Here is a 21541-nt window from a genome sequence, read left to right as displayed (position 1 = left end):
CTATCCAAAATGCCTTGCTGCCCTTCTTCGAAGTACAGGAAGAATTTGTGTAGTAGGTGTTGCGCACTTACATGCTTCAAAACATACAGCAACGCAGAATTTTTTTTTTTTTACAGCCAGCTCCTTCTACCCGATTCCACTACAGTGTTCTCCACAGAGCCACACCTCCCTTATTTAGAACACATTCTGTGGAGCGTATACGGTGTGCGGTGCCCTGCAGCCGTTCATTGGCAATTCCATTTTTTCCAGTTGCTTTCTATTTATGTTGGTCTTGTAACACACAACACAGAAGGAAAGGAGCCTTCCTTTCCTTCTGTGTCGTGTGTTACAAGGGGCTGTGTCGGGGGTTACAAGGGGCTGTGTTGGGGGTTACAAGGGGCTGTACGGAAGGGGCACCACCTACAGGGATAACATAGGGCACGTGCAGAGAGGGAAATGTTGGGTGGGCCTCACTTAAATAGGCGGCAGTCATTGTCCTGCTCCCGGACCGACCCTTCCCAGGCACTTCCAAGTAGCTTCCCTCCGTAGAGTAGCGCGTTGCAGTACATGCACAATAAAATGCCGTTTGCCAGGGTAAGGGTCTGCAAGATGTTTTAAGGATCCGCTGCCCTAAGAGCGTTGTTGGCAGGAGCAGATGTGGAGAATGCGGTTTATGAAATTAACCTACTGCATTGTTGGAAGGGAAGTACCTTGCCCAGTGGTGCATTGTTTCGACTTCAGTTCTCGTCACATGCAGTACAGACACTTGATGGTACCGCATAAGCCGTAGGACCAGCATTCACTGAGATGAATACATTCTGAAATACAAGAATGCTTACAACAAGGAGAAACGCAGCTTCATTACGTGAAGCAGGAAGATAATATTCAGCGCGTCCCATGCAGCTACAGTACTTTTCAAACCACCACTCATATTATTTGCGATCCAAAGCATCTGCTGTTTGCTTACTTGTATTTACATGCACTTGTATGTGAGTGACCAAGCCGCACCAGCTTTGCCATTTTGCAGACTCACTACAAACAGTCACACCTGCAGTTAAATGTTTTCTCCAACTCTACGACCCGCATGCAAACCTTTGCCACTTTCCGTTACAGTGATCACTGCAGAGACGGTGTGTCTGTTTCACGGGTCATAGAAAGGCAAGCAGCACATCAGTCAAATTAATGTGACATTTAACACGCCCAGCGTATACTGGAGGTTGCTGTTCCTCATTTCCAGAGGGCCTCATACAGCCAGGCGTGCTGCAGCCATAAATTGGTAGGTTTGCACAGCAAATAACGTAGTCGCCAGGACTGCGTGGAATGCATAGGGCTGGCGGCAGGGGTGGTGTTACCAGCACAAAGAGGAAGCCCTACTCATGCGCATAGCTGTGAAACAGACAGACATACGCTCCCACAACTAATTAAAAGTACATTAGAAGATGCAGCCATGAGACCAGCACTGGAGTCCTACGGATACCTGCATTGCGATTGTACATACACCTGCCAGGTGCAGTCTCCCTAGCAAACCTCCATATTGCTTACCTGCAGCCATCTCGGACTTTACATGTGCGCCACAGACTCACCATGCAATGTTAACGCAAAAACAAAAACCACTCGCACACTCACCAACACTTAACATGTACACCTTTAATTTCTAAGATATACAGATACTATTAGGAAAGGGAAGGGGTAGCACAAATGGATACATACACAGGGGATCTTGGGCTTACAGGTTTGTCATGAGGGCACCCAAGGATTCAGTGAAAAATGTTAACGGGATGTTATGCTTCGGTTGCGCTACCAAAAACCTGTCACCTTTACAGAAAACACTATGCTAAAGCAACGTTCGGATTCAGTGCAACAAGTACATGAAAGGAACATTAGACTTCCTTTCATGTACTTGTTGCACTGAATTTGATTGGTTTTTCGTGGGGAAACTGAACCATAACGTCCCTGTAACAACATTTTTTGTCAGTCAATTTGATAGGTTTATAGTAGGGCACTGTAACCAGAACCTTCCTTTTAGCATTGTTTTTTCAGTAAAGGGGATAGGTTTTTAGTAGCGCAACTTAACCATAACAGCCCTTTAACAATATTTTTTGTTAGTGTGTGTGTGTGTGTGATACCCGGGCAACACTGTATGGTACCGCTAGTGTGGTAATATAAATCACCTTTTCTGTGGTGATGTGTGATCTATACTGATAAAATATAGTCCAGCTCAGAAGAACGTACATATCTCGATTAACTGGGCTTTTGCAGGTCGCATATAAAATCTAAACTATTTGTGGTTAAAAAAATAAGATGCACTATTAAGCTTTCAACAGACTTAATGTATGCAACTGCACACTTCAAACATGCATACACTGATTCTTTTGCCAGCACTAAGTTATTCAATTTCCTGCTCAAGGGACGCTATTTCAGAATAAGTGGAATAGTATTTGTGGTTTCATGAACCTTTGTTTTAATTGAATATCATGCACTCCATTTTGAGATTTCTTTGCTCATTTGGAAAGAAAACAAGCAGTTAAAATGTAATGTAACATTTCTTCCTGTTCCCACAGATTGATGTACTGGTCAGAAATTGGCACCCCTCCTCAAATAGAGCAGGCTGGCATGGATGGCACAAATAGAAAAGTACTTATTAAAGAGAAACTTGGCTGGCCAACCGGTTTAGCACTCGACCTCCTGAGCTGGAAGATATTTTGGTCCGACGACAAATTTCACTGCATTAGTTCTGCCAATCTGGATGGAACCAATATCAAGGTATGGTTGATCACAATTTCATATATTTTACTGCCTGTTCAACAATACAGATTTTAAATGAGTTTCTCTTTTCCAAGGTGATTCAGTTGAAAAAAATCCAGAGTCCCTTCTCATTGACTGTGTTTGAAAATGAGGTGTATTGGTCCGAAATAAAAACAAGAACGGTACAGAAGATGGACAAGCTTACAGGCAAAAATACTCTTCCCATTATCAAGCGCCGTGGGCAGCCTTATGGATTAAAGGTATAATTGAGAACTGCACTTGTGCTACCCAATTCATCCCTCAACTGTTGTATTCTTTGGCCGATCTTTGTCACAAGTCATACAATGATACAGATCAATTATGTCGGTTTAAATGATACAAAGGAGCGCAGTATGGTGCGTCTTATCTTTATGATCAGCGCCAAAGGTGCGTGCCGAGGCGGTAGCCCTGCCTCTTGCATAACACCTGAGCACAGCCCACAGAAAATATGACCAATAGAAATGGGACTTAGCTCCCTGACAACAAACACTAGTTAACAACAAAAGGGGACACAACATCACCTAGCTTAGTCATAATTGTTAATTACTCCCTACATACTCTGCCAACTTTCATTATTACTTTGTTTCAATTGCGTAGTTAAATGATACACGCTTGCCTGTCTGGCACTGTATAAAACAGAAAAAAAGTAAGGAAGTTTGACTTAGATACTAAGTGTTTGCTCTAACATGTATAGAACCACAACCTCATCCGCTGTTCCCACAAGACTGCCTGCTCCCTTTCGTCTTTTAATCATCCACCTCAGTATTGCAGGTCTCTGGCGGACTTCTTCCCATCCTCCCCTTGACCAGGCCAATCGGACTCCCGCACACTGTAATCATAACCATATTGAGCAGGTGTGCTGCCCAGATTGGATTGGTAAAGTATCGTTTTAAGTGTCAAGTCCTGTTTCTTAAGACTAAGAACGCAGTGTTTAGGGGATAACCTAAAACAGAATTGTGAAAAATAATTCCTTTGCAATCCACAAGCAGGTGGCAAGGATAACGACTGATCATTAGGTGGCCAATGCTTGTTAGACATTTGTGTGTATACCCATGTGCCAAATTGACATTTGAAGGACAGGGCAGGTCTACAATCTTTTACACAGACCATCGAAATGTAATGGTAAATTGGCTTTCAAAACCTGATACTCCGTAATCCTTTTCTGATCAGCCATAATATATGGGGCCATTGTTTCTTTAATGTAATTTGTGTAATGTTGGGCCTCATTTTACTCTACCTCATCTAAACCCAAAGGGTTGTATCAGTAGACGAGTAATTGGGCATGGGCTGTGCTCTTTTCGCCTCTCCATGGATGTTTGCAATGTGGCCTTTCACTGCTGGGACGTCAAGGCTCTCCTATGTTAATTCGAATGTGTAAATGTCCTAAATGCAGAAAAAAGGTTTAATTGTTCTTATCGAATGTGAAGATGGAATTGGCCATAGCTTACAAACATATGACTGAAATAAATGTGCCGGCAGTTTATTTACTTATGTGCATGTGCTTTAGACAAATCCCTGTGCTTAAAGGCACAAAAAAACAAACATTGGCAGTGCTAACAGTTTTGTGCAGGCATGGGAAAGGCATTTGCCAGTCACAGCAGTAGTGGTAATAACTGACCATTGAGCCTAGCAGCTGCAAAATGGTGCGAGTACTGTGGGAGGGTGTCAACAGCAGGAGTCCAACGCAAAAGAGTGGCATTTTAAAAGTGTTTTGTTAAGGTGTTTCAAAAACTTAACTGACCCAAAGTCTTGGGGATAACCATATCGAACTCATAAATAACTGGGGTAGTGGCTCTCAGGATACGTCAAAATCAAGTCAGTCCTATGTCTACCATTAGAATAGAAAATAGATAATTATCATAAGGATGATTCGCTCCTCTTGACAAAAAAAATCACAATTTGGCTTAATGGACCAGTGACCAAATCCAGTTCTCAAAAGACCCAGGAGAATGCCTCCCTTCTCCTGGTCATGCAGCTTCCACTTTGAAATCGCACAATTCCTAACAACAAAGTTGCCAGAAAGCATTCTTCTTTCCACTTTTATCTTCTGGCTTTAAAGGCTGATTTAAGTAATCGGGAGAATGCCTCCCTTCTCCTGATCAAGTAGTCTTATTTGGTATGCCAGTACTCTCAAGCAACATCTGTCACTCTTCCCACTTTTCCTGCAGGGTCGACTGGGTTTCCCTCTTGCCTTTGGTCACCCTTATAGTAGGTGTCACACTTTGCTTTCTCCACCGTGGATCAGTACATGTTTTACTACCAGTAGCTTGTATGCCACTGGGACAAAGGAGCTTTCTCCCGATGCATCATTTATGGTTGTTTCCACCAGCAGCGTTAGGGTTGCTATTGGGACGAGGGAGCTTTCTGCTGATGCACAATGCACAGTTCTTTACTGGTTTCACTCCCTTACTGGGTCTACTGTGTTCCCCGTTACCTCACTGGGACATGTCGCTGGTTCTTCAAGAGGCTGTGGATTTCTGCATTCATGGCCTGTAAGCTTTCCACTGTCTTTACGAATCCTGCAGCATCTCTGCATGCCCTCCTTCAGCTCAGCGGTGTCCGCACAGTTTTGGGACCAGCCGGTCCACCACCTTGCGGTGGCACCACTGCTTCCTTCCTTCCTGCTGCCTTTGCCTCACGCTGCACTCGGTTTAGCCAAACTGTGGAGTCCGCCAGGTTGCTGTTGTGCTTCTGCAGCTTCTCGTCCTTTTGCCCAGTTTGAATCGCCCAGGCTCTCCCGGGACACGTCTGGGGTTGCTGTTGGTACTCTGGTTCAGAGGTGAATTGCCAACCATTTTGGTGCCGGTCTACCTATGGCTGGGACAAAGACTGATATGTGCATGGAAATTTCTCCTTTGTGGAAAGCAGAGTGAGCTAAAGCCTGGTTGAGACTCTTCCAGGGGCCATCCACCCAAGAACGAGTCAATGGGGCTGGTTTGTACTGGAAGAGGGTTTCCCAGATCTCTTTGTGCTTCTTAACAGGACTTCAGTGAAGGTCACTGTATGATCCTGGTGTGAGTGGAATCAGAACGTGGAATGAAGGGAGATAGAATGATGGAGGGTGAGCGAGAGCTATGAAGAGTGGTTGAAGGAAAGATGCTGGTGGGGCAGTGAAGAATAATAAAGTGATCCTCTAATTCGTCCCACAAGCAGTATTTCACTGGCGACTAGGGACAAGTACCATGACAGGCAGCGCCAATGAGTAGCTGGTCATGATCCTATCTGCGAAAGATCGGATCTGCACAACAGGCCATCTCGATCAGAGTGATCAAGAGAAGCACTGGAGGGGGAAACGAGAGGGACGTTTGCCAGTGTGACGTTGCAGTACGAGCAGATTGCAGCGCAATTAAAGAGGTGATTAATGCAAGCTGTTTACCTTCAATTCGAGGCTGTGTTTCAGCATTCCATTCAGATGATGCCGGCATAGCCACATACGTGCTAGAGGAAAGCACCTTTTTGTACGTGGGCATGCAACGAAGAGCAAATTGTTTGCCCAGCAACTCCACCCATGTTCTGGGAAACTTAGTTTGCCAAAAGCTGCACAGCAAATGAACTTAATAGCAATGTGTTTAGTTCAAGATAACCCCATTCATATGAGAGTCTCTCATAAGGCCTTTACACTCACATTGAACAGAAAAGTAAGGTAAGGTGAAGCAGTTGTGCAATAGCATCTTGAATCGTCTCATGTGCTCGATAGAATTACCAATAATGATCTCAGACCCAAATAACCGGGCAGACTCAATGAATATGTCAAAGTACTACTTTGTCAGCTCAAATAAAGTAGGGCAATCTGGAAAACAAAATGTAGTCCACGCACTCGAACTTCACTTTCAGTTGCACTAGGGCTTTATACCTCCATGTGTACGTCGGCTATGACGTAATCCTACGTAATAGCTGCAAGCAACAACATAGCAAGCAACAAAGCCTATTGAGGGGAGGGATTGGCCAAGGTATCGTATATATACGTGTAAAGTATGTGTAAATGTTAATAACATAATTGGCTGCCCTTTATCTAGTAGGCATGCCTCAAACTACCCCTAAAATACGTAGAATACTGATTATAGTGATTATAGCAAAATACTAACTGCAGATTGGCTTTTGCAACACTGTATAGCATGCTGCTTCATAGCCACTCATGATTGGTTGGCATAGTCTCCCAACCTTGGCCATTCAGCTTGAAATCAAACCAAGGGCCAGAGAACGTCGATCCACTGCCCACTTTGGTCAATTAGCCTATCGTATCTAATCATTTAGGCCACAAGCCAAGGCTTCTCCTTTATAGGTGACCTTGCTGACTGTTTTCTTCTCTGGGACTTTTAAGGGAGTCAGGGTACTCTACTATCTTCGTCTGAGGCCTAATGAATATACCTTGTCTTCTGTTCTTGCACCACGTGTTAGATCACAAATTTGTCCATTTCATCCTTTTATTTACTGCTATTTCATTTAATTATTTTGGGTGCTATTTCTCCTCTTGGTCTCTGGAGACTTAGTGGTTCCACCTTGCATACTTTAGGCATCTTTAATTGTCCACTACTTGGCATTTGCAGATGTTTTCGCTTCATCAAAGAGAAATGTTCCCTTAGTTCATAGCATATCCTGTGCACTTTGTCCTGATGCGTTATCCTTGGTCTTAGTAAAACAGATATTTTTTTATTCTTCGCACAAAGCTGATTATGCAGTGTCTCCTAGCCCTGCAGCCTCGGTTTGTTTCTGAGGTAGTTTGAACACGAGCCGACGTTAATCTTTGCATCATGGCCGCTCCTATTTACGTTATAGTTTCTATTGCAGCAAGCTTCTATATGTCTTATCTACCTTGCGTTTCTGCATATGTACATTCATTGAACTTCATTTCAGTCATCTTTTCAACAATAGACGATTTCTTCATCTCTTTACACTTGATTACTTTGTTACTTCAATTGCAACCTTCATTCTTTGAATATCTGCATATAGTTTCCATATGTCCTCATGTCTTCCCTTTGACGTCACTTTGCACTGTGCACTTATGGCTCTTCTATGGCCAATGGTCTATGCCTACATCTTTCCACCACTTAAGTATGGGGGTACATTCAATATGGCTGTCTGAGTGCATAACGTCATTCATATCTTCGGTGCTGTATTGGGATGACAACTTGGCATCACACACAGTGCACTCTTGCTATTCTTTCAATATGCTGGAAGTGAGGGGGTGGGCATCAGAGATGAATCTGCAATACCCCCTCCTAAACCCGCAATCCTTGTTCTCCCTGCAAGTGCTTTCCACACTACAGTCACTATTGGGACAGCTCAATGTCAGGCTGCCACCCCCGCAACCACATCCAGTTCATCCATTTCATGTATGCTGAAAAGACCAAGGCACACCAGGGCAGCAGCATCAGAGGGATACAGGCCAACCATCCCTCAAAGGCCCAAGACAAACGTCGACGAGCTCAATCCCCTCCTAGACCTCCACTTCCACAAGGACATAGTCCACATATAAGTGATCAAGAAGAGGGAGAATTGATATACACGGACCAAGACACTGGTCCACGAGACACAATCTCCACCGCCTCGTCATCACCTCGCAGAGCCGTCGCGGATGACCCAGACCAAGGTATGCAGGGTAGTCCTGCTCAACCCACTCCTCCAGATGACATTGGGCCTTTCCATTCCATGGTTTCTAAAGCGTCCAAGAAGTTTGGCTTAATCCCTGAAGAAGAAAAGGATGGTTTCCTTTTTGACCACATGGGAAAGCGCAGGAGAGCACTGTTTTCCATACCCATCCTAGATCATGTTTGGCAGGAGGGTCTTCGCACTCTCAAACATCCATTTACAGAGCTGGCCATTAAGGGGAGTCTGGATAAAAAGTCTAAGCCACCTGAAATACCACAAAAAGTCTCACCTTACAACCTGCCCCAGAGTTGGTGGTTTCAGCGGTGGCGAGTCGCAAGGCTCGTACGCAGCACAAATGCGCCACTCCCCCAGACAAGGCCAGAAAAGTTGATTCCTTTGGTGAGAAGGTGCTCACCATTGGTGCAACAGCTGTCAAAGCAGCAAGCGCCCTTGCTATAGTGGCTCGATATGATCGAGAGATGTGGCATCGGTTGGCTCCTATATTAGAACACTTACCGGAGCAACAGAGGAAGGAGCCATGACGCTGGTGCGTGAAGGGGAACAAGCATCAAACCACAGCATTAATATCACTGTAGATCTTGCTGAAACAGGGTTCAAACAAATTGGAAATGGTGTGGTACTCCGAAGGCAAGGATGGCTACGTAGCACTGATTTTTGGCAAGAAGTTCAACACAATGTGGTCGACATGTCGTTCCAAGGAGGAAATCTGTTTGGTGACGAGATTGATGAGGCCCTCAAGACCATGAAAGCACTGACACTGCTAGGTCTCTTACTTCCCAGCAGGGCAGGTGATCCTTTTGGTTTTTTCGTGGAGCCTTGGGTAATTCCAGATTCTCATCCTCAAGAGATGACAAGAATTACAAAAGATCTGGCTACTATTCCAGGTCTACAAAAGAAATTGCCAATCCTCCCAGCGCAGCAGGGAGTATCGCCAAGGACAGCGCAAGTGCGTTTCAGCCACCTCTGAGGTAGGCAGAACAATTCCCAACAATGAGTGCCTCAGGGGCAGACAGGTGAGAGGAAATGTGGCGTTTCTCCTCAGCAAGTGGAAAGCAATAACAAAGGACAGGTGGGTGCTAGATGCCATCCAGCACGGCCACTTGTTGGAATTCAAACGCCCACAAATCCTGTTACCTCCCATAAAGGTATCACACCCACACCTTCAAATTCTACACCAGGAGGTGCGTGAAATGTTAAAGAAATGGGCAATCGAAAGGGTTCCTCATTTTGGCAAATGGAAAAGGCGTATACTCATGTACTTAGTCCTCAGGAAACCAGACGGGAAGTGGCGTCCTATCCTGGACTTGCAAAATCTAAACAAATATCAAAAGGCAGAAGTTCAAGATGCTGACACCTGAGGACGTCATAAAGGGTATACAGTCTTGTGAATATCTGGCGTAGTTAGACCTCAAGGATGCATAATTCCACATTCCAATACATCCAAGACACCGGAAGTATCTCAGGTTCAAGGTCGGTGAAAGCCACTACCAGTTTCAAGTACTTCCATTCGGGCTAAAATCAGCACCCAGGATGTACACAAAATGCTTAGCAACACGTGCCGGTCAGATAGTACAGTGAGTAGAGTGCTTGCTTTGACATCCGTGCAGAGCATGCCAATGCAGGGTCGAACACGGCAGGGCCAAACTCAGCCTTTCATCCTTCTGAGGTCGATAAATGAGCACCGCACACCATGGGTAGTAATAAGCAGCGCTCAGATACCGGAGGTTTGCTAGTGCTATACAAATGCTAAATTCTTATTACCAGTAGCAGCTTTTCTCAAAGCAGGACCACCAAGTCTACCCATATACAGACGACTGGCTGGTTCGAGGTCCAACATATCAGCAGACCATGTTTTCTCTGAGGCAAACGGAAGCTCTTCTCCAACAATTGGAATTTGCAATAAATTACAGCAAATCGTGCACAGTTCATTCAAAGGTTTGGTGTTCCTGGGCGATCAGTCCCTCACGGACTAAAGTCTTGTCAGGCCCTCTTCAGACAGGGTGAAACAATTGATAACCCTAGCAAAGTTCTTCACTGCAAACAAGCGAGTCACAGTGAGCACATACATGGCTCTCCTAGGGACCATGTCTCCCTGCATCCCGCTAATTCCCCATTGTAGGCTACACATGCGACCAGTGCAAAGGTTTCTAGCCACCAGATGGTCCCAAACCCAGGGGTCCCGGTCAAACAACATCGCCATCACTCAGACTCCCTCAGCTGCACTAAAATGGTGGACATACCCCTAAAACATCGCAAAGGTGATGCCGCTGGTGGAACTCAACTACCATCTCACGATTGTGACCGACTCCTCCCTGGTGAGATCCAAGGCCACCTGGACAAACACCAAGTCAAAGGCCTGTGGACTCCCAAAGAATCAGTCCTCCACATAAATGTGTTGGAACAATGGGCGGTACATTGGGCTCTGAAATCCTTCCTCCCTATAATCAAAAATGTGGTGGTGAGAGTCCTCACGGACAACACCACCACAATGTTTTATCTGAGGAAACAAGGCAGCACATGGTCAAACACTGTCCCAAGAAGCACAGACCATTTGGCACTGGGCCATTCACAATATTATGCTTCAAGTATTCCACCTCCCGGGGATACAAAACAAACAAGTGGATACACTCAGCAGGGAATCGCCGCCTTCCCACGAATAGCAACTACAAAACAACCAGATATCTGAAATCTTCTTGACATGAGTCCATCCTCCTCTGGACCTATTCACCACTCAAAGCAACAAGCAGTGCAAGATATTTGCGAGCAGGAACCCTCATCCCGACTCTCAGGAGGACGCATACTTGTTCCCATTGACCAGAAATGTTCATATATGCGTTTCCTCTGTTCCCTCATCAGGAAGACAATACAGATGATACGCAAATCACAGCATGATAATCCTGGTATGCCTGTACTGGCCCAGACAGACCTGGTTCTCGGACCTCCTTCAACTGGCAATAGACAATACAATCCATCTTGGATCTCACGCCAATCTTCTGTCGCAAGAAGACTGAGTGATTCTGCACCACGACCCGGCTCCCTCAAATTAATAGCGTGGCTGCTGACCACTCAGAATTCGGCTACTAAACATCCCTCAAGATTGCCAATGCATTCTAGCAGTGGCTAGGGCTCCGTTCACAAACATTTCCTACAGCCACAAATGGAAAAGGTTCTGTAGATGGTGTACACAGCATCCCAACCTGCAACCACTAGCCATAAAACCTCAACAGGTTCTTCTCTTCCTTCTCAAATTGGCACAGGAAGGTCTAGCCCTCTCTTCCATAAAGGTGCACTTGGCGGAAATGTCTAGATTCACAAAGAAAAGGGGATCTCATCCTCTACAGCGACAGGCGACTCAAAGACTTCTTAAAGTCTCTTTTGTACCTTTCCTCCAAAGAAAAAGATTCCACCGGTGTGGAGCCTGAATCTCGTCGTGGACGGTTTTATGCAAACTCCTTTCGAACCTCTATCAACAGCGAACATCAAGTTTGTGACCTCGAAGGTGGCATTCTTAATAGCCATTACATTCTCTAGACAAGTTTTGGAACTACAAGCTTTAGTAGTAGATCCTCCTCCTTTCCGATTCGCAAAGATCCTCACTTCATCCCAAAAGTGCCATCGGAATTTCACAAGAATGCAACCATAACTGTGCCTACATTCTTTCAAAACGCCACTTCACCAGCAGAGAAAGCCCTACATTCCCTGGATGTTAGACCAGACAAAAGCATTTAGATCAACTGAACAGCTTTTTCATACTTGCCAACATTCTGTGACCAAAAAGATGTAGGATTTTTCAGGTTTCAAAAATAATAATTTGCATAACGATGACATAATAGGAAAATTCAAAACATACATGGTTGGCACCAATGGAGCATTCTAAAATACACAACCCAACAAATAGCACAACATCGAAAGATGTTAAAATGTAAAAGAAAATATTCTGAATGGTAAGAACACCAAATTCAAGTAGCTAACGTGACAGAAGTTAATCAGTTTGCCACTGCTCTGTAGCAGCAGCCTATGCAATACATGTGTAGTCCTGCAGTGCAAGTTGAACACAGAATGACATGGAGACTGATACCCCCTCAGTCTGGTGGGCAAATGCTGTGTGATGGTGGTACGCTCTGCCATTTGCCTTAACTAGTGGTACACCTAAGAGTTGTATCAACAAGAATGCAGGACAGAGTCACGTAGCTGTCCAGTCAGTGGATTGGTCTGAGCCCAATCAAAGTGGTCACCTACAAGCCCACTGCACAGACAGACTAATGTGTTGCACTGCTTTAGAGTCACATAAATTACCTGCCACTGTCAAAAGCAGTAGGATCTGTTGCCCAAATCTGTAGGTGGTAGGTCTGCTTAAAAAGCAGTAGTCTACTGCCTAAATCTGTAGGGTTGACAAGTATGCGTTGTGTTGCCTTTGGCCCATCCAAAAAGGGAAAATCCATTTAAAAAAGGCATTGCATGGTGGATTTAATCAACAATCTACATTTGGTACTCGAGGGCCAACAGGCCTCTGCAAACTGGACCTAGAGTGCATTCTACAAGGGCTATGGCTGCCACTGCGGCTCTCTGGTCCGGAGTGCCCATCAAGAACATTTGCCAGGCAGCAACATGGGAAGTGCCTCACACTTTTACCAGGCACTGCTGCTTACAACAGCATGCAGAAGATGTGCGCATAGGATGAGCAGTACTTCAACACCTGTTCCAGTAAGGTAAGCCTTGCACCTTCCAGGGTATTTTGTCTGATACTTTATGTATATATCCCTCTCGGATTAGCGCAGAAAATTTGCAAGGCTCTTATTTCTGTTTGCCTGTTTTATCTCCTCCTAATATGTATAATGCTATAAAAATCTTTTTGCAGCATGAACCTATACCTACACTAGAATAATACTGTGCTTAGCCTGTGCCACACTGGAATAAAGTATTTAAACTGCATTGTGAAGCCTAGGCCTTTTTCCCATTTTACAGGACTCTAAGACCTAGGTGTGTTTTTCTTCGCTATTTAAAGTGCATTGTGAAAATATTTAGATTGCATTGTGATACCTAGGCCTTTTCCTACTTTACAGGGCTCACACCTATGTGCGTTTTTCTGCGGTATTTAAACTACACTGTGAAAGTAGTGTTGCTCTTTGGTTTGGCCTTCTTAGCAAAGCATTCATCTAGCAAAGACTTCCGGGGAGGGGTACATATCAGAGGTATGCCCTGCAGCGGTCTAGAAGCAGCCCGAGAGGGGGGCTTAAGATGAAGGAGGAGAGGGCAAGGTAGCCAAGGAGGAGACAGCTATATCTCATACTCTTGATGTTCTTGCCCCTGTCATGAGGATCCGCTTGAAGCCCAAAGCCAAGTGCAACTTTTGGTATGACTCAGACCTCATCACCCTTAAACGCAAGTGCAGGGTGGCTGAGAGGAAATGGCGTACTTCCTGTACGGCAGGAATACCGGCTCTCTGTACGCTCCAAGAAGAGAGCCCTCATCCAAGCTTGCATCTGTGGTATCCAACAACTCGGACAAACTCTTTAAAATCTGCAAGGAGCAGGCCAATCCTGCTGCAGTTTCTACCTTTCCTGTCCCCTCCCAGGCCATCTGCATGGCCCTGGCTTCTCATTTATCTCTAAAACTCAGGACATCATGTCCTCTCTCTTCCTCTACGCCCCTCTCTTCCTCCGGCCCTTCTGTGGCCACCTCTCCTCCCCTTCTCTGTCTATCGCTTGTTCTCCAAGTCCGATCTATGAAAGTCTCGTCAAAACAGGTTCTCCCCTGTTCCTCTAAAATCATCAAGGACCACATTGACCCCCTGGCTCCTTCTTTGGCTGACTTCTGCAACCATTCCTTAACCACTGGAATCTTCCCCTCCCCCTGAAGCACTCCCTTTTGCACCCTCTTCTTGAACCCTCAGCGGATCCCTCCTGCCCTGCTAACTACCGCCCAATCTCATCACTCCTTTCCTAGGCAAACTCTTGGAAAAGCTGGCTATCTCCCAGCTTAATCTTCACACTAAATTGGTTTGTTGTCTCCATGACCATCAGTCTGGCTTCAGAGCTGCCGGAAGCATGGAAACTGCTCTCCTGAATGTTAGGCAGAAACCTGTGCAGTTCCCTTAGGGACCACTGCAAAAGATTTAAGAATACAGGTGTTTGGCAGTAAACCCACTTGGTAGCAGTCTGTACCACACAGATTCACTTGGTAGCTGTGGCTGAGCAGTCAGACTTCCCTCAAGAAGAGTCAGGGCAGTATGTAGAGTATACATAATAGGTACAGAGATACAGTAGCACAAGCAAACACTGACCAGAGCTTTGGTGTAAAAGTATATAAATATTTATTTAAAGACACACTTGAAAATTACACAAGAGGTAAGTAAATTCAGCACACAGTCACTATTATATATATACAACCCTAATTACTTATTAGACAAGTCTTAGTGAGAAACACCACTTATTTTCAGACAGAGGTGAGCGCTTAACATAAGATGGCACTCTAATAAGTTATAAAAAAAAAGGGAGGGAAAAAGGCAGATTTATGGAAGCACACACGTTTCAATACTTTTAAAAGAACCACAGTAAGGCAGGATAGGCAGAGTTCTACTGGAGAGCAAGGAAGTCAATTGCAAGGCCCATTCTTGGAGAGAGCAAGTAGAAGGGGTCCAGGTTCACACACTGGGGTTATGCCCAAAGAGTCTTGTAGATAGTTCGCACAAAAAGGATGAAATTCAAGTCAGGAAAAGTTAGCTAGGTTGTCACAGGCCAGCCCAGGTTAGAAAGTCGAGGCTTTACGGTCACCCCGAACGATCTGTCACAAGGAAAGCCAGGCTGGACACAGTACCTTAAGTGTGAAGGAAGCTCCAGCAGGGGCAGTTGTTCCTGGCAGCGGGTGCAAGTCGGTGTTTCGTCCAGAGGAAGAGGAGGTCTCACCGTGGAGGGAAGATGAAGGTCGTTGCACTGCCAGGGAAGAAACCAGCCGCGGAGTTCTTTCGGTTAAAAGGTACTACCCTTCTCTTCGCGGTAGTGGTAAGCCGTGGTATTCCGGTTGCCGGGGTGCTTGGCACGGGCAAGGCGGCCACGAGATGCTCCAGGAAGGTGAAAAGAAGGCAAAACTGGTTATCCCCACCAGTCAAAGGAAGAAGACTCTCCGGACTGGAGATCTCCTCTATCGTCGGGAAAAGTGGTGAGAAGGTTCAGCAGGGCTCCACCCGTGGTGTCGTCGTTGCAGGTCGGCTCAGCTTCTCCCTCCTCGGATTCTTGGGTCCTGTGGCGACTTCTCAAGTTCCAGTCCCCAAAGCCGTGCTTTTATGCAGCACACCCCCATTCACTCAGCCTAGCTGTCAAACATGCTAAGTGGTGAGCCGGCCGGCTCACCACTTGGGCCAATCACACAAGAGTGCAACTTGAGTTACCAAGGTAACTCACTCCAGGGTGCCTAAACTCCCTCCCACACCCCCTGTGGTACCCAGACAGAGTGGCACCACTTTTGGAGGCTTCTGTGGAGAAGCCTGCCAAAAAGTGGAACAAAGGGCTCGACTTGGGTTGGAGTCACAGAAGAGAACACAAATGCCATTTTAGAATAGAGTTCTGGCAAAAAATACCAACCAGTGAATTAATATTAAATAAATAAACCAGCGGTATGTTCGAGGCTATAAGAATGAAATAAAAGTTGGTAGCCTCAAACAATGGGAAAATCCCATAGAGATGTATTTGCGGTCGAATATAAAAAGTAGTATCCACTGCCACCAGCCAAAACTCGATCAGGGGGGACGGAGAAGTGCCCCCTCGAACAACAGACCCCGGGGCAATCAAATTGCCCCGACCAGTGCGTCCACAATATGATGGTTTCAACTGGTTTCTGTTCATGATTTGGGACTAGTAAAGCCAATGGTGACTTTACATGCCCTGGGAGACAGTAGTCAGTCCCAGGGTATGGAGTCTATGTTGGGGGGGTTGCTACGACACCCCTGGGTTACGGCACGGAGGGTGCTGTGTAACCCACATTAAAAACATGAGACCCTATGGAGTAAAAGACCCCATAGCCCATAAAACACATGGAAAGATAAAGGAACACCTCAAATCATGTCTAAGAGTGGGAGTAAAAGAGTCTCACTCTTAGCAGGAGAAAAAAAATAAACCCCCAAAAATCCAGCAAAGCTGCTGGGGGACTCACTAGTTTTGGGAAATTAGCCTTTACAGAGACTTCTCCCTAACACTGAACATCCGTGAAGACCTGCTCTCCAACCTTGACTTCAATACCCCCTGTGTCCTCATCTTACTTGATCTCTCTTCTGCATTTGACATGGGGAACCGGATCTATGTGATCACTGCGCCGCCCGCAACTGTGATGCCAAAAATGCTGACGGCAGTTACAGCGCGGCGCAGTCATCATATGGATCACTGTGCCCGCTTCCCATGGCCTGCATTACCCCTCCCAACCCCCAGACCACTTACCTTTAGGGCGGCACACTTGTGTGTGCCGCCTGTACTCTGCGATCCCTGCAGTGTCCGCTCTTCCCACTAACGTAGGTTGGAGCTGACGCTGCAGGGTATATTTTTATTTTTTTACGTGCCCCCCACTTTCAGAAATGGTAAGCGGGGGACACCCCCCGACCCCATTACTGCACCCAGGAAGAGCAGGGGACACCCCCGCAACCCTGCTCTGCTTGGGCGCAGTAAATGTCACCCTCATTTTGTGCGCCTCCAAAGTCGCAGTGACTGCGGCGGCGCACAAATGGGGGCAACATTTGTGTATAGTATACCTGGTGAACTATGCCATCCTGCTCAACCGTCTCCGTGATATCCTGGGTTGGCTGACCTCTTTCCTCTCCGATCGACCCCCCCAGGTCCAACTTGGGTCCTTCCTCTCCTCTATCTACATCTCTACCTGTGGTGTTCCCCAGGCTGTCTAACCTCTCTCCCTGGCTGTTCAACCATTACCTGGCCCTTCTTGCCCACTGCATTGCCGCTCCCTGCCCCAACTTTCAGTGCTGCGCGGATGACTCAGTTAATTTTCAGGCTCCCTTCTGCCACCTTTTCTCCTTCTATCATCTCTGAATGTCTGTCTGCTATCCAGGAATGGTGTGCCGCCAATGACCTCTGCCTTGATGCCAGTAAGACTGTATTTTCCTCATCGGCACACCTCTCCGCCCTCTGCAACTCGTCCAGAACAGGACTACAAGACTTGTCCTTGGCCTCAAGCCCAGGGATCGTATTTCTCCAGGTCTGAAATCTCTGCACTGGCTCCCAGTGGCTGCGAGGATGAAGTTAAAAACCCTCTGCATTGTCCATCAGGCCCTCAATACCTCCAACTCTCTCCTTCTAAATATCTTCCTTCTCAAGCTCTTTGCTCATCCACCTCAACTCCCTCAGGCTCAGTCGCTTCTCCAAGCAACAGGTTGGTGGTAGATCTTTCTTTGGCTCGGGCTTCCCCTCTGGAACAGCCTCCCTGAAACTTCAGAATAACCATCTCTGGTCCCGGAAGCACCTCAAGACCTTTCTCTTTGCTTTTGCTTTCTCTCCTCTTCTTTGCTGCTGGCCTCCTGACTGAAACAGCACTGGTCACCTGGCTACCCTCTAATCTCGGACCCAGGTCCCCTCCCCTGCCAGCTGCACTGCCTCCCGGGCAACCCCTGCACTTGGGGGGCGGTTTCTGTATCCCTACAGTCCCCCCACTTGATGTCTGCACTTGCCACAAGGTGGCTGCTCTTTTACCTATTTTTATTTATTTATTCTTTACTGTTGAACCTTTGTATTTCACTGCCGCCTCCCCCTTGCACCCGCACTTTCCCTTTCCTCCCCTGCACTTGCGCGATCTCAATGTCACCTGGCCTAGTAAGATTGTTGTCTTCGTCTTCCCTCTGTTCCTCCTCCCTTGCCTCGTCTCGCCTTGAAACACTTGTGTATAGGCACGTTATAAGTGCCATATCATATAATATATCCTGTGAATCCATGAAAGATCCAGTGCTGGAGAAGGGAGTAGTTACCTGTAACTCAATTTTTCCAGCGTTTGCATCTTTCATGGATTCACATGCGCCCTCCAGCCTACCCCCTACAGGCAAACATCCTCTACAGGGGGATATCCTCTAGCTGGAGTGGTTAAAATCTGAGGGGAAGCTGCTGGGGCAGAGCTATACACGCAACATCCTTTTGGTGAGGACCAAAAGCACCCACAACAAAATTGATGGGACACTCAAAGTGTCTTTTTTTTTCAATAGGAAAATTACTAAGTCAAAGTAACCATGGATTCCCAGCCTGACTGGGAATATTCACAGCATGTGAATCCATCAATGATGCCAAGGCTGGAGAAATGCAGTTACTGCTAAGAAACTACTCTCATCTCCATCACTCCTTTCCTGGGCAAACTCTTGGAAAAGCTGCCCATCTCCCAGCTTAATCTGCACACTGAATCTGTTGGCTGTCTCCACGATCACCAGTCTGGCTTCAGAGCTGTAAGAAGCACAAACTGCTCTCTACACCTGTGAAGACCTGCTCTCCAACCTTGACTCCATCCTTTTTTCTGTCCTCATTCTCCTCGATCTATCTTCTGCGTTTGATACGGTCAACCATGCCATCCTGCTCAATCACCTCTGTGATCTAGGTATCACTGAACATGCCCTGGCTTGGCTGACCTAATTTCTCATTTCTCACTGACCGACCCTCTCGGGTCCAACTGGAGTCTTTCCTCTCTTCTATCTCTCTCTCTACTTGTGCTGTTCAGCAGGGGTCTAACCTTTCTCCCTTGCTTTTCAACATGACACACCTTGTCCACCATACAGCTACTTTTTGCTCCAACTTTCAGTGTTATGCGGATGACACCCAGCTCTCTTTCAGGCTCCCCTCAGCCGCCTCTTCCCCTTATCTCATACCAGACTGTCTGGCCACAATTCAGGAATGGCGTGCCACCAATGATCTCTGCCTTAATGTCCGTAAGACTGAGATCCTCCTCATCTGAACACCAGCTCCCTTCTTTTCTCTCTCTGGCCGCCCACTCTAGGCCCTCTTCCTGCTTCTACCTGTGAGGCTGAGAACCTTGGTGTCCTCTTCGACTCCACACTCTCGTATTCTCTTCACATGTCTAAGTAGTCAAACTATCAGCTGTACCTCCTCAGGGGTATTCTTCCTTTCCTCACTTTCCCCCAGAAGCTCACTGTGTCTAGAGCTCTGGTCCTATCTAGGCTGGACTACTGGAACAGCCTCTTTCTTAATCATCCTACCTCTACAACTTATCCAGAACATGACTGCAAGACTTGTCCTTGGCCTCAAGCCCAGGGATCGTATCTCTGCAGCTCTGAAATCTGTTCACTGGCTCCTTGTCACAGCAAGGATCAAATTCAAGACCCTCTGCATCGCCCACAAGGCTTTCTGGGGCCTGGGATCGCCTACTTCCAACTCTCTCTTCCTAAACATCTCCCTTCTCAAGCTATCTGCTCATCCACTTCCAACTCAGAGGGTGAGACGCTTTTCCAAGCAGAGAATTGCTTCTGGGGCCTCTCTGAAACAGCCTCCATGCCTCTCTCAGACTTGAGCACTACCTCCTTCGGTTCCGGAAGCAACTAAAGACCTTCTATTTCGCTTATGCTTTCTCTCTGCCTCTCCCCTGCCGATGTCCTGACTGCTCCACGCACTAGTCACCTGGCTATCCTTTGAACTCGGACCGAGGCTTCTGCATGTCCAGTTGCCCTTGCACTGCCTCTGGACTCCACAGCACTTGGTTACATGTAATTTTAACGAATCCAAAATAACGACGGTAATAAATAACGAAAGAATACTACAAAATGAAATAACTAAATGTGCCAAAAAATGAATCCAAAACATTACAGATGGTTGCCAGCTAGCTCGAATATAGAAGCCAAAACGGAAGCAACACCATTAACATGGAAGCTACTGAATTGCAAATTGCCGAATCAGTATTGGGATACCCAACCGAATTTCACTGAAACAAATGGTGATAATTAACTTTGCGAAATTATAACCAATTTCCTATCTACAGTGTGGCTTTAAAAACAAAAATAAGCCCAAAACGCAACTTCGAAATAAATAAGAATGGCTTACTTCAAGAAAAGGCAGGAAAAAGAAAATGTAAATGACTTACCAATATAGTTTTGATGGCTGAACAAATCCATTGTAAATAGTTAAACGATGCAAATCTAAATGCCAAGAAATGTCCACCAAAGATCCACTGCAATCCAAACAAAGAAATTCCAGGAAAGTACACCGACAGAATGCATACCAAAAATGTTCATAATTCAGGTATGCATCCCAAAAATGTCCTAATACATAAAAAGTCCAAAAATCCATAATCCAGGAAAAAAATCCATTGAACGCCAGCAAAGTCCAGCAACACATCGGGTCGCATCCGTGGAACAGAAGAAAATGGCAGAAAACATCTTCCTTTTACATCACAATAGCAAAACGCATTTACGCGAGCGTCACCAAATGGACAATCATAGAATTACAGCTGTAGTTAATATTTCAAAAATTAACATTATATGATTATTTAAAGACAAAACATAATATAACTAATTCGATATTTCATAATATCGAATTCGTTATATTTACATTAGTTAATGAAATTCAATATTTCTTATTCGTTATTTTTGTGTTGGCTATTTGTTTCGTTATTATCACTGCATAGCCCAGCACTCATGGTCTGTACCTGCAACCTTAGTCACTGCTCTCTGCACTTATGAGCCACCAGCTGGCTGCGCTTTTTGAGTTACCCCTCCTCCCGACACTTCTCCCTCTCCCCTTGCGCGATTTGAATGACACAAGGCTTAATAAGATCGTTGTTTTTGCCCTCTGTTCCCCCTCCTTGTCTTGTCGCGCCTAGAAACAATTGAGTACAGGTGCGTTATAAATGCCATATCATATATCGTGTGTGACGCTCCATTTTGTAATTGTCACACAATTTACTAATGATTTGTATGATGTTTTGCCACTAATAGTTTAGAAATTAGTTCATGCTGTACTCATTTTTTATTACTTATGGTTTATCCAGAGTTTATGAACAGTTTTCTATACATCTATAATGGAATATCATAATTGAGTACAAAACCAGAAGTGGCCATGTTATGTGTTTAACTATCTGGTCCTACCCTTGTAAAAAGGAAGCATATAACAGCAACCACAAAAATACAATTGGGCCCCATGGCCCCTGTCCAGTGAATGGTGACTGGTTTCTGATCCCCCAT

At 45.8% G+C, this 21541-nt stretch overlaps 1 protein-coding gene across 1 annotated transcript in view; it reads left to right on the top strand.

The window, feature by feature from the left end:
- LOC138510848 (low-density lipoprotein receptor-related protein 4-like) overlaps positions 1-21541 on the top strand; it is a 495073-nt gene that overhangs the window by 170397 nt on the left and 303135 nt on the right. The window contains exons 4-5 of the mRNA XM_069626521.1: positions 2541-2742; positions 2820-2984. Coding sequence (XP_069482622.1) covers positions 2541-2742; positions 2820-2984 — 367 coding nt within the window. The remainder of the gene's footprint in view (positions 1-2540; positions 2743-2819; positions 2985-21541) is intronic.

Source organism: Ambystoma mexicanum, chromosome 6p (assembly GCF_040938575.1).
Source record: "Ambystoma mexicanum isolate Mex_15411 chromosome 6p, UKY_AmexF1_1, whole genome shotgun sequence".
Taxonomy (NCBI): Eukaryota; Metazoa; Chordata; class Amphibia; order Caudata; family Ambystomatidae; genus Ambystoma; species Ambystoma mexicanum.
Note: the sequence above shows the minus strand (reverse complement) of the source record. Positions and strands in the feature narration are given on the sequence as shown.